The 12,144-nt window shown below is 55.9% G+C and overlaps 2 protein-coding genes across 3 annotated transcripts in view; one reads left to right on the forward strand and one right to left on the reverse strand.

The window, feature by feature from the left end:
* CD207 (CD207 molecule) overlaps nucleotides 1-10,062 on the reverse strand; it is a 45,328-nt gene extending 35,266 nt beyond the window's left edge. The window contains exons 1-2 of the mRNA XM_081833648.1: nucleotides 9,775-10,062; nucleotides 9,614-9,694 (exon numbers count right to left, since the gene is read on the reverse strand). The gene's annotated coding sequence lies outside the window, so the exon portion shown is untranslated. The remainder of the gene's footprint in view (nucleotides 1-9,613; nucleotides 9,695-9,774) is intronic.
* Nucleotides 10,063-10,868: 806 nt separating this feature from the next.
* Nucleotides 10,869-12,144, forward strand: part of VAX2 (ventral anterior homeobox 2) — a 28,211-nt gene continuing 26,935 nt past the window's right edge. For both annotated transcript variants that reach the window (XM_081833647.1, XM_006728025.2), the window contains exon 1: nucleotides 10,869-11,170. In XM_081833647.1, the coding sequence (XP_081689773.1) occupies nucleotides 10,933-11,170 (238 nt within the window). In that variant the 5' untranslated portion in view covers nucleotides 10,869-10,932. The remainder of the gene's footprint in view (nucleotides 11,171-12,144) is intronic.

Consider the following 12,144-nt stretch of genomic DNA (forward strand, 5'->3'; position numbering starts at 1 on the left):
GGCCAAGGCCCAGATTCCGGAGGTCTCCTAGTCCCGCGGACGCGGGAACCTGCCCTCCAGAGCCTGCCAAGGCCATCCACGCGCTCGGAACTCAGGCTTCTGCGTCCAGCCTCCCCGAGATCGCAATCCCCCCGCTGCCGTCCCCACGCCCGGCCCGCCATACCAAGGACCTTGACCTCGCGCGGACCTTGTCGCCTCCTTTAGCTCTCCCTGACCTGCTTTTGAACCCGCTAATCCTGTCCGAACTCTCGCCCCGCGGCGATCCTTCGCCGCGGCCCGGCGCGCTAATTCCCACTAACCCCGCGCCCCGCCGCCTCTCTCCACTCTCCAAGCTTTGATGGGCGGCGAGGGCGTCGGCGAGGGCTTCGGCCTCGGAGTACGGTGCGATGCGGTGCGGGTTAGGATCGCCCTTGCTCCAACCCACATTCACGCCCTCGGACCAAAGCAAGCAGTCTTCTGTTGCAAACATTCTCTCCTTTTTCTTTGCTTTCTCTTGTTTCCCCTTAGTTTAATTCGTTTCTTTAAGAAACCTATCAGATCCACAGAGATAAAAATTTTAGGTAACATACTGAACTGCCGAGGCTGTGGGGAAGCGGACACTTTCGCAAGAGGCTGGCAAGCGACGCCGCCGCAGAAAGGGTAAGCAGGAGTCGGACTACCACGGAGCAAGCGCCTAGCGCGAGCGAAGGCGGGAAGAGGCAGGAGGAAGAACAGAGGGACAGTGTGACCTCATTCCTGTTTTTAGGTTGGGGCGGGTATGTCTAAGATGGGGCAAGAATTTGGGGCTTCTGGGATGGGGCTGAGGATCTGGAGAGACACCTGCTTGTCATTTTATAAGCTTTTGTGCTGGTTAGAGGGCTTTTTTTTCCCCTCACACGAATGTTTTCCTTTAAAAAAAATTAAAACTGTTAAAAGTTAATGAAATTAGTGCACAACATACACACTTATGAACAAAAGCCCCCACACACCCGCGCGACCGCGAGTGCGCACACAGCCAAGGCAAGGGGCTGCATGTTTGTTTGGCGTGTTTTGTTTGTATGTTTGTTTTGCCTTTTTTTTTTTTTAGCCAACTGAACAGGAGAAATTGTGTTCCCCTTCTTGGATTTTCCTTTATTACACAACCACTATGGCTGCCCGAAAGCACCTCTTTAACGGGAGTTATTTTCAGAGGCCATTTTCTAGTCACCAAAACAAACCTGTGCTTAGTCATTGGCTGGTCTGTGCATCTCAGCAAACCATCAACCAGGGGAAGTGACCCCTCAAGATCAACTTCAGAGGTCCCCTACCATGACTCCACTTTGGATTTCACTATCCAAGGGAAGGTTAGCCGTCTCCAATAATGTAGATTCCCCGACTGTGGGGATTTAGGTCTGTTCAGTTCAAAAATGTCCCCTAGTGCCTGGCATTCTGTCCAGAAATAGTAGTAGCTCAATAAATATTTGTTTTAGGAGGGATATTCCAAAGAGTGTGCAGCAGCTCCTAGAGAATCGCTCCCAGTGGATATAAATTCTTAGCAACATGCGGGGGTGGGGGGGTGGTAATAGGACAGGTGCCCTAACGGACTATCTGGAGGGGGCCCTGGCTAGCGGTCAGGGTGTTCCCAAGATTCCAACAAAGGCCCAACAGTCATCCAATGTATGCTCAGATGCTCTAATCTGGACCTGCCTGACCCAGAGAGCAAGGAAGCTTCAGGTGGAGAGGTAAGGGAGTCCCCAGAACCAGGGTAACTGCTGAAGGGGTACCAGGCATCATGCTTCCTCAGCTTCCCTTTCCCCAGGGTAGCCTGGAACCCACCCTCAGGTGATACTGATGGCAAACGATCTCTTCTTGGGACAAGGTCCAAGACTAGCGTGTTCCCTGGTGCTGCGACTTGGGACTGGGGAGGTTGGTGACCCTGAATGTGCAGCGTGGCAGCAAGCATAGCAAAGATGGGTAGACCCATGTCTACAGGGTAAGTCACTATGGGCAAGCTCCCTGAGGCACAAAGTAGGGGAGGAACAAATGAGCAGCTGTCCTAGATGGAGGCCTTGAAACAAAACACCTTTTCAGACTTATTCTAACAACACTTAAAAGATTGTTTTACTAGATTCATTTGAATTACAACAACCCACAAATTCAAAGGGTGTGAAAGAATATAAAAGCCACCATTGCTGGCCTCCAGGCTGCTCCCCAAAGGTAGCCCAAGGAGCCACTCCTGCTTTTTCCGGGCCAGGCCTGGTGCTAAATGCCTGGGAAAGGGTGGGGGAGCCAGGACACCACCTGCGGGGATCCCCCTGTCTCCAGGCTGTGGGACTCAGATCCTTCTGGGGCTCACATTGCCATTCCTTCCTCACCTGAGCCATGGACCTGGGCCTTGGGAAGGGCTGTGGGCTGGCTGGGGTTCCCCAACAGGGAAGAGAAAAATCTAGCTTGACGGCAGAGGCAAGAGTGGTTCTTTAAACACTGAACGCTCAGCAGTGTCCATCCATTGGATGACTGAAAGCGAGGTTCAAGTCCAGGTTGCACAGCCCTCTGTCTTCTCTGAGCTCAAGGTTTGCTTTTGAGAAACACGAGGTTGGATGAGAGCAGCAGATTTGCTATCTAGAGGCCTTGGCGGTGAGTTGTATTTCTCCAGCACCCCCATCCTGACTTTACCTAGGCAGCTGGGGTTGAGGGCCTGGAATCTGGGCTCCCAAACCCCAGGTCAGACAACCTCCCCCTGTCTCTTTGGGCATGGCTAACCTCTTAGTTCTTTCATCCATCCAGGAGGAAGGGAAAGGCGGACGAACTCCTGCTACCTATGCGCTCTGGCTCTAAGCCTTAAGTGATAAAAGCTTAAATTTTCTTCCCTCCAGCACCCACTGAGTGCCAGGTACCAGACAAAGTGCTCTACACAGATTAACTTACCCTTCATAACAACTCCAGGAGTTTGGTACTAACATTATCCCCATTTAATGGATGAGGACACTGAGGCACAGAGAGGCTAAACAACCTATTAGCAACCAGGTACTGGTAGAACCAGGATTCTAACCCAACCTAGTTAAGAGTCAAAGCTCTGAATCTTTACTACAGAGCCTAAAATTCCTACAAGCCTCCCAGTCTTGCCATCCCCTCCTTACTGGACAGGAATGGAAAGGAAGCTTCTGGAAGGTGACCCATTAGCTTGGGACATACAGCCAATGCATGGCCCATCCCTGAGCCTCACTATGCTCCTCCAGCTGCTCCCAGAAAACTTCCTACCTCATCTGAGCTGCCAGTGGAACACCTCGAGCCAGGAGTGTACCCATACTCTCACATAGGTAAGGTAGAAACCACCCAAATGTCTATCAGTAATGAATGGATAAGCAAATATGGTATAACCATACAATGGAATGTTATTCAGCCATAAAAGGAATAAAGTACTCATATATGCTATAATATGAATGAATCTTGAAACAGTATGCTAAGTGAAAGAAGCCAGACACAAAGGTCAATTATTAGATGATTCCATTTATGTGAAAAATCCAGAATAGGCAAATCCATAGAAACAAATTAGATTGGTGGTTGCTTAGGGCTGGGGGTGGTAGAAAGTTGGAGTGATAAAGGGTACAGGTTTCCTTTTGAGGTAATGAAAATGTCCTAAAATCAAAAGCAAGGTGATCCCTGCAGGTGGTGTCCTGGCTCCCCCACCCTTTCCCAGACATTTAGCACCAGGCCTGGCCCGGAAAAAGCAGGAGTGGCTCCTTGGGCTACCTTTGGGGAGCAGCCTGGAGGCCAGCAATGGTGGCTTTTATATTCTTTCACACCCTTTGAATTTGTGGGTTGTTGTAATTCAAATGAATCTAGTAAAACAATCTTTTAAGTGTTGTTAGAATAAGTCTGAAAAGGTGTTTTGTTTCAAGGCCTCCATCTAGGACAGCTGCTCATTTGTTCCTCCCCTACTTTGTGGTGACAGTTGCACTATACATCTGGACATAAACTATGTATTTGAGTATATCTGTGAAAATACTAAAAACTATTGAATTGTACAGTGTGTGAACTGTATGATATTTAAGTTATATCTCAATTAAGCCATTACTAAAACAACAAAAACAAAGCAACACATAGTAAAGCCAACCACAGTCAACTCAGCTTCTGCTCTTTGAGAGTCTGCACCCTCACACTCCAGGTTTCTTCTGGTCTCTGGAGAGGCCACAGCTCTCCCTGAAGCTATCAAGGCACTGTGTCACTCAATCTGAAAGTCCCCACCCCAGCCACCAAGTAGTGCCAGCCTGGGGGAGTCCAGTGTGTGAGTTTGTGGGGAGCCCAGTTCTCAGAGTGAAGTGAGAGACAAGGGAAGAGATTTTTGCCTTAGCAGGGCCCTGGGTTCCCACACTAAGGGTTGAAGCCATACAAACTAGGTATGTGACCTCGGTCCATTTCCTTCTCTGCAGAAGGGAGCAACCAAGTCCCACCCTAAGGGGTGTCCTGACTCATTCATGATAGTATTAGTGTTGCACATTTTGGGGCACTTAGCGCTGTATCTCTCACTAGAAGACAAATAACATGTCAATTGATTTAGAGAATGATCCAGACAAAATCAGAGTGTGGTAGGAGTGAGTGAATTTTGTTTGTTAAGAAAGAAGGAAATATTTTTAGAAGATACTCTCAAGTCTCAGGTTTTTTTGGTGGTTTAAACTCCGCACCTGGCAGGGATGGTAATTTCTGAAGAAAGATGAGTAAAAGTGGGTGCTTCTGCCCTGGCAAGGAGAAGGCTGATGGAAAGTGGGGGAATTTGGGAGAGGGGAGGGAGAGAAAGAGCTATGGAGGCTCAGGGGCTGGGTGGGCAAGACCACACCAGGGAAGGGAGGAAACCTGGAGAACAAGAAGGTGAAAGGAGGCAGAAGGAAGGTGAAGTAGCAAATCATCAGAGAAGGGGCAAGGAAGAAAAATCACAGAGCACTACCAGGGAAGAGGACTAGGAAGCCAAGAAAGCTTTGGGGGAAATCTGTCTAGAGGAAAGCAGAGGAGAAGATCAGCAAATCAAGAATCCCCCCCCACCACCACCACCACCAAGCCCCTGTCCTAGAACCTGAGGACACCCATGCCTGTGTTAGTGGCTGACTCTCCCTCCCACCCTGCCCAGCCAGTCGCCTCCTCTCTCATCCTTGGGTGGCCTCTCCTCAAGAGAATCCCTGAGTCCTGTGGGTGGGGGGAGCTTTTCAGATCGTGTTGGACACCTGCGGGGGTTGGGTCCAGCTGTATCCTGGCCAGGCCTGTTCACCCTCTCTCATCCTCCTACCCCCAAATTGCCCCCACCTTCCAGACCTCTGCTGGCTTCCCTCCTCCCCCACCAACCCAAAGTCCTAACTGAAATAAGCATTTCTCATTCCCTGGATTACTGCATACAGACCACCCAAGACCTTTGCTCCTGGCTTTCATCCAGTAGTGTCTGCTTTCCCCTACCCTTAGCCCAATGCAGGGGTTCCCATCCAGGCTTCTCCTGAAAGCCTTTCAAATATCAAGAATGCACTGGGGATCTGATTTGAAGTCATTGGACCTGAACTGAAGCCATTTGGTCTGCAGCCCAGCACTATTATTTTTTTCTAAGTTATCCAGATGATTTAATAGTGGCAAGTTGAGAAATCCTTTGCCTCCTCCTTTAAGCCTTCCTGGCACTGGTCCTAGGCCAGAGTCAAGGCTGCCCGGCTGGGATCCCTGCCTACGCAGAAGAGGGGACAAAGCAAAGCAGGGAAGTGTTGCCTTGAGAGGCAAAGAAGTGGGGCAGGAGCTGGGCCTTCCCCACCTCACCCTGCACCAGCCCACCCCAGCCCAGCTAACTTGGGTTCTCTGCCTTCCCGCAGAAGTGACCTCCACCCTCATGTTGGGCACCTCTAGGGTCCAGAGGGTCTGCTCCCTGCAGAATCCTCAGAGGGCAACACTGGCATCCAGCACAGACAGGCCTCGGGCATCTTGTGTTGCCTGAAATAAGTCAGTGACTGAGTGCAGCGTCTGAACCTGCAGGCAGCTATCTATCTAGGAGGAGCCTACACCCCGGAATTTGAGGAGCCTCACTGTGCCCCAGCACCTCTCCCACCAACCCCAGGAACAGCGTGTCTCACTAAGAGAGCAGCCCTCCTTGGGTTGCAGCATTGCTTCTCTTCTCAGAAATCAATACATTTTATTGTTTTTTTACAAAAATAGCAATGCTCATTGTAAAAAAACTCCAACAGCACCCCATCTACTTTTAAAATGTCAATTCCTTCCTACCAGAGAGTGGGACACGGGGTCCCTCTCCAATGTGCCAGTACAGAAGTCTGGCTCCCAGGCACATGGGGGTGGGGTATAGACAATGTCAAGGAAGGAAGTGATGCACAGATTTTTTCTGCCACCTAGGTCTTGTGTTCCCCAGCTGATTCTTCAAGGAGTGTCCTTCCCTATTCGCCAAATCCCTAGCTCCCTTCAAGTGCAGCAGAATTCCCTATCCCAGGAGTAACAGCTGGGGGCCCAAAGAATGCCACCCAGGGTCTCCCAGGGACCTTTGTGTGGGACCCCAAAACCAGCAAGAAGAATGATGGACAGGAGACCCAAACAAAAAGGGGGTGAGGCAGGGCAGAGGAACCCAGACCTCCTGAGCCTACAGGCCTCAGGGAAAGGACTGGGGAGAAGCACCGGCTGAGCGAGGGGAGCAGGGAGGTAGAGAGGCGGAGGAGAAGTGCAGGAAGGAAGCCAGCTGGGGAAGGCACCTGAAAAGGCTGCAAGCTTGGCCCAGGCACCAGAAGGAGCGGGGCTGAGCTGAGCTCAGGGGTCCAGGTCTGGAGAGCGGCCTGAAGTGCTTGCCTGAGCACCCTAGGAATACAGAACAAGGAAGAATAACCAGATACAGGATGGGGCTCCGACTTTCCAGGTTCTGAACACCAAAGGGGATGCTGAAGCTCCTGCCAGAGCTGCAGGACCACTGTGAAAGAGGACCCAAGGGCTTGGCTTTGAGATACAGGGAGCTCCTGGGGGACCTGAATTCCAACTCCCACCCAACCATAGGCACACCTTGGCTCTCCTAGAACCCAGGACAGGTGACACACTTCTGATCCTAAAGGGCCTGCTGCCCAGCAGAGTGGGGGTAGGGAGACTCTTTACCCATACAAGTTGTTGAGGGGGGTGGTACCTAGCTCTCAGAAGGACAGAGGCTCAACAAGTCAGTCTCACTCACTGAGTCGCTAGAAGGCCTGGTGAGGGTGGACGGGGAGAGCCTGGAGGGTCCCTGGAGAAAGACTGGATCAAGCCCATACCAGGAGAAAAATCAGCAAGAATTAGAGATGGCAGTTAAGCAAGGTGCTAAACAAGGTGAGACTAGAGAGAGGACAGTCTTCTTTCCCCAACTCAGGCCATTTTGGAGAAATCCTCTGGTGACCTAGTGCTAAGGAGCATCTGAAGAAAGCTGGGTTGGTGGAGCCCTTTCCTGACTGGCCGTCTCCCCACTCCTACAGCTGAGCAGAGGACATGGACCACTATGTGGCCAGGGAGCTCCTTGTGGCAGAGCATCATGGGACTCCAGCCCAGGACACAGCAGCTCACTGTAACCAGACCTGCTCATCCTGCAAAGCCGAAGCCCACTAATTCCCTGGGACCAGCTGAGGCCAGGACAGAGACTGATGGCAGGGATGGAACCTGGGCTGTGAGCTGTGGAGGCTCTGTGGGACCCAAAAAGGAGCAGATCAACACCTGGGGTTTGTCTGCACTGGAGCCCTGGCAGGGTCAGGCCACAGGGAAAGCAGTTTAGGCCATGGCCCTGCCCCTGTCAGCTGGGACTCCCCTCCCCTCTCCCCCATACACATCCCTCCCACTAAGGTTCCTGAATCGCTTTACAAGGTTGTGTAGAAAGAGGATTTTCCAGGTTCCTAGGATCTTGACCCAGTTGAGATGACAGTGAGACGGCAAGTGTAGACTGGCAGTGAGAGCATATGGCATAGGACACATAGGTCATCGGTTCACTGCCCAGTGAGGAATCCCAGATCACAGTGAGTTTGTGCCAGGCGGGCTCAACATCCGGAGCTCTGCATGTCCTGCTTAGCCTGGGCAGGAGGATCTCCCAGAACCAAACGGCATCCCAACATGTGAGCGTGCACACACACTCAGCAAGGCCAACCCTGCACACCCCTGCCACGTGGCCGTACCTGGGTACAGGGGCACCCAGCTTTCCTCACCCAGCAAGCTCAGGAGACAGAACGACAGGACAAGGTCTCCAGAGAGGAAAGAATATGGGTGGGAGCGGCCAGGCACAATCCGCCTTCTGGGCTAGGCACTGGGCCGCCCAGGAGCCTGGATGGCCTGGCAGGCATCTTGGCTGGGCCAGAGCCCGGATGGGAGAGTAGGTCCAGCACTGCCTTCCCCCAACACACACACACATCCACACACGCATGGGACACACTCTCCGCCTCAGCGCGCAGAAGCCCTGAGTTCCTCACTCGATAGGAGCGGGCACGATCTCCCGGCCCGGGCCCCACCTCCAGGCCTGGGGAGCTGAAAGAGCCCGACGCCCCCGGGACGCCAAATCCCATCCCGCAAAGAGGGAACGGGAGGAAAAAATAAATAAATAAAGGGCGGGAGAAAGAGGAAGAGCGGGACCTCCCAAGAATTAACCCTCCTCCCTTGCTCCCTGCGGAGCTGCCCGAAGCTAGGGGTGGGGAGGCGGCCGCAACTGCCTGGGTCCTGGGTCCGCGGGATTCTGCCTCTCCCTGTAGACCCGCCCCGATCCCCCAGGAGCGTGCGGGCGTCCGGAAGCCCATCCGTGGACCTCGGAAAAGTTCGCCGGACAGAGACCTGGAGTTATTGGCACTGAGAGACGTTATTTGTGGAATGAAAATTGAAAGGGTGAAAACAAAACCCGGCAGGGTTCAGCAGGGGCTGTTCTATTTTTCTTTGAACAGAAACTGGGGCCGCCCTATGGCCGGCAGAAAATCGAGGGCTTGGGGGCCGGGAAGGTTGGAGCCTAGTGTTTACTTTCTGCTTCTTACATGAATAATAAAAATAAGTAAACTTGAAAGAGTTAGAGAGGAGAAAGACTGAAATGCAGAGCGAAGGCGACCAGCGTCCGACTGGGCAGGGGTGGAGGGCACTCTGGCCCATGTGGGGGTCACTGAAGAGTTCTGCCGCCCCTCCAGCGCGCGCCGCCTGGGTCCTTCCAACCGAGCTCGGATCTGCGGGGTCGCACTGCCTAGGTCCTCCTGTAAGTACAAACTTCCTTCCCCCCAGAGCCCCAGGGGCCACCAACCGTCAGCACGCAGAGCTGGTCCACGCTGCTCTCCCCTCTGCACACCCTGTCCAGCACCCCCACACCGTCCTGCGCTCCCCTGCCCTACACAAAGTACCTAGTGGCCAAGTTTCTTTCTTTACTATCTTCCTTTCTGTTAGTACAGAGCAGCAGTCCTCCTCCCCTGCACCCTTTACCCTCCCCTCTTCCTACCTCTCAAACCCTTCACCAAGGCACTGTTAGTCACTCAATTACGCAGTTGGGGCGTCCAGCCCACCTCGCCTTCTGCTGGGGACATTTGAGATTGGACAGAAGCACACGCACACTGGACACACGCTAAGGCACCGACACACGCAGTCACATAACGGCTCGCCGAGTCATGGAGGAGGCACCAGCCACACACCCAGCTGCGCCACAGCCGCTTACCCCAGCACATCCATGGGCCCTGCCCCCGAAGACACTCATTCAGACGCCCGGACAGACTGGAGCACCCTCGCTCACCCGAGCCTGCGGGCCGGAAAAGGAAGCAAAGTCTGTAATGACGGCGCTTTAGCGAAGGGGTCACCGGCCCTCCCGCGCACACACACCTTGTACACACATCTTCGCTGAGGTCTCTCAATCTCTCTTCGAGCCCCTTTCTGAGTCAAACGAAGGGAACGAAGGGCCTGTCCTGTCCTGGTGCTGTCAAAGGAGAAGCTAGAGTCGGGCGAGCACGGGCTCCTTAGAAAGTGCTGGGAACCGGGACGCCTCGGAAGGCCGAGCGCTCTGCCCAGAGCCCCCCACCGCTTGGCTTCCCAGCGCAGCCGGCTTCTAGCAGCGCTCACCTCCGCGCTTCGCTTCTCCCACCCCAGGGCTGGGGTAGGGGGCAGCTCCACGGCGGCGGCGGGGTGGGGGTGGCACAAGGAAACGCCCACCTGCTACCTTAGTCTGAGGAGGCGGGCCCCGCGTGAGGGCCTCCGAGCCGCAGGGGAACCCGGCGTTCGCTGCCTACCAGTCTCGGCCTCACTCGACCCTCTTGGTTCCTGGCCCCGGCAGTCTATCTGCACGTGTTTTCTCTGCCCCGGCGAGTGCGGGTCACTCCGTCACTCCCCTGGCCTCACTCAGGTTCACTGACCACATTCCAGGCCTTGCTCTCCCAGGAGCGCCAGGACTGGCCTGCGGTCGGTGTTCGTGAGTGTGGGTGGAGGTATGAGTCTGGGGGCGGGGGTGGAGCACTGAACCCCAGGCCCGAGTCCCTGCCTCCAGCCCCCGACCCCGCCAAGCGCCGAAGCAAGGCCAACCTCCTTTCTGCTTGGTCTCTCTAGGGTGGCCTTCCTGGAGCACTATGGTTATTGATCCCTCTGAAAGAGCCAGAGCGCGGAGCCGGCGCTCCCCCGGGGACGAAGGGAGTGGGGAGGAGAGTAGGCGAGGGTTGGGGGAGGGAGTTGATAAACTTTAGGGGAGGACGTAGGACAGCACCCCAGGGCCGCTCCAGCCTCCCTCTGCCGAGCTGGGTGTGGGGCTAGACTAGGGGTAGAGGAGTGGGGCCACCCTCCCACCCGCCCCGCGCAGCTCCCTCGGGAGCGGCTGGGAGTCGGAGAACCCCGACTCCCGCCCAATCAGCAGGGACGGGTGGAGCAGCCGGGAGGGGGCGGGGGCGGGGCCGGAGGAGGAGGAGTCGGGCGGGGGTTGCGAGGGGCGGGGAGCCGCGGGCTGAGCTAGCGTAGGCTGGCCAGGCGGTGGCGAAGGCGGCGGTGGCAGCCGGCATGGGCGATGGGGGCGCCGAGCGCGACCGCGGTCCCGCACGCCGGGAGGCGCGCGGCGGGCGCGGCGGGGACAGAGGCGGAGCGGAGGACTCGGGTGCTGATGCTGGCCTCCGCAGCCCAAGGGAGATTGGAGGGACCTCTGCTTCTAGCCCCGAGGGCTCCAGGGAGAGCAGCGCCGACAGCGACGGCCACCCCGGGCTCGGTGAGGCAGACCACTACCGCCGCATCCTGGTGCGAGGTAAGCGGACAGCTCGCGGCCCTGGTCCACCGGACCCCCACCCTACCCCTTCTGCTGCCTCCACCTCCCAATTCATATACTCAGCCAATCAGTCATCGCTCAGTCATTCACTCAGCAAATATTATTCTGAGCGTCTATTGTGTGCTGAACCTTGAGCTGAGTGCAGGGGACAAAGCGGCGAATGGGACCAAAGAGATCCCCGTGTCACTGCCTTACAGTTCTCAGCCTCTCGGGCCGGCCGCTCACCCTAGGCCCATCCCAGCCGATTACGTTGGCGGGGGCAACGCACAGAGCGAGTGCGGGATGCCGAGAGCCAGTCTCCGCCCCGCGTCCCTAACGGCGGGTGCGGAGAAAAGCGTCACTAGCGCTCGGCGGGGTCAGGACGAGGTGGGACCAGCGTCCGGAACCACGGGAGGAAAAGGCCGGCGCTTCCCCGCCGCCTGGCCAGCCTCGTTTCCCATTCCCAGCGACGCAGACCGCACCGGTTGCTCCCGGGAGAGGGCACCGGGACACGGGAGGGCGGCGTGCGCGGCGCTTGCCCGCCTGGGCTTCGCTCTTTCGGCTCCCACTTCCTCGCGGCGCCTGGGCCCAGCCGGCTCTCGGCGCGGCCTTCTCCCGGCCTGGCCTTTCGCGGCTCTCCCTTTCTCCCTCGCCCTTCGCCCTCCTCTCTTCTTTCCTGGCCTTTTCTCTCTGCCGAGCTCTCCTCAGCCCCCTTTTCGTGCCAGCGCTTCTGGACTGCTCCCGAGTACCCAGCTCTGCCTGGCCTCCTCACTGCGAGGCTGAGACTTCCCCGACCCCCAAAGACAGCCTCACGCAAAGCTTTAGGCTCAGCTTTCGCCGGATCCGGGCCTCGCCCAGAGAGATGGGAGGAGAAAGGGGATTCCGGGGTCTCGCGGTTAGCCCGTCCCTAGGAGCCTAAGGTCTGGAGCGCCGGCACCCGCAGACCGAGCGCCCAGAAGAGGCCACACGCGGGT

Source organism: Leptonychotes weddellii, chromosome 10, assembly GCF_054177405.1.
Source record: "Leptonychotes weddellii isolate Sample4059 chromosome 10, ASM5417740v2, whole genome shotgun sequence".
NCBI classification, from domain to species: Eukaryota; Metazoa; Chordata; class Mammalia; order Carnivora; family Phocidae; genus Leptonychotes; species Leptonychotes weddellii.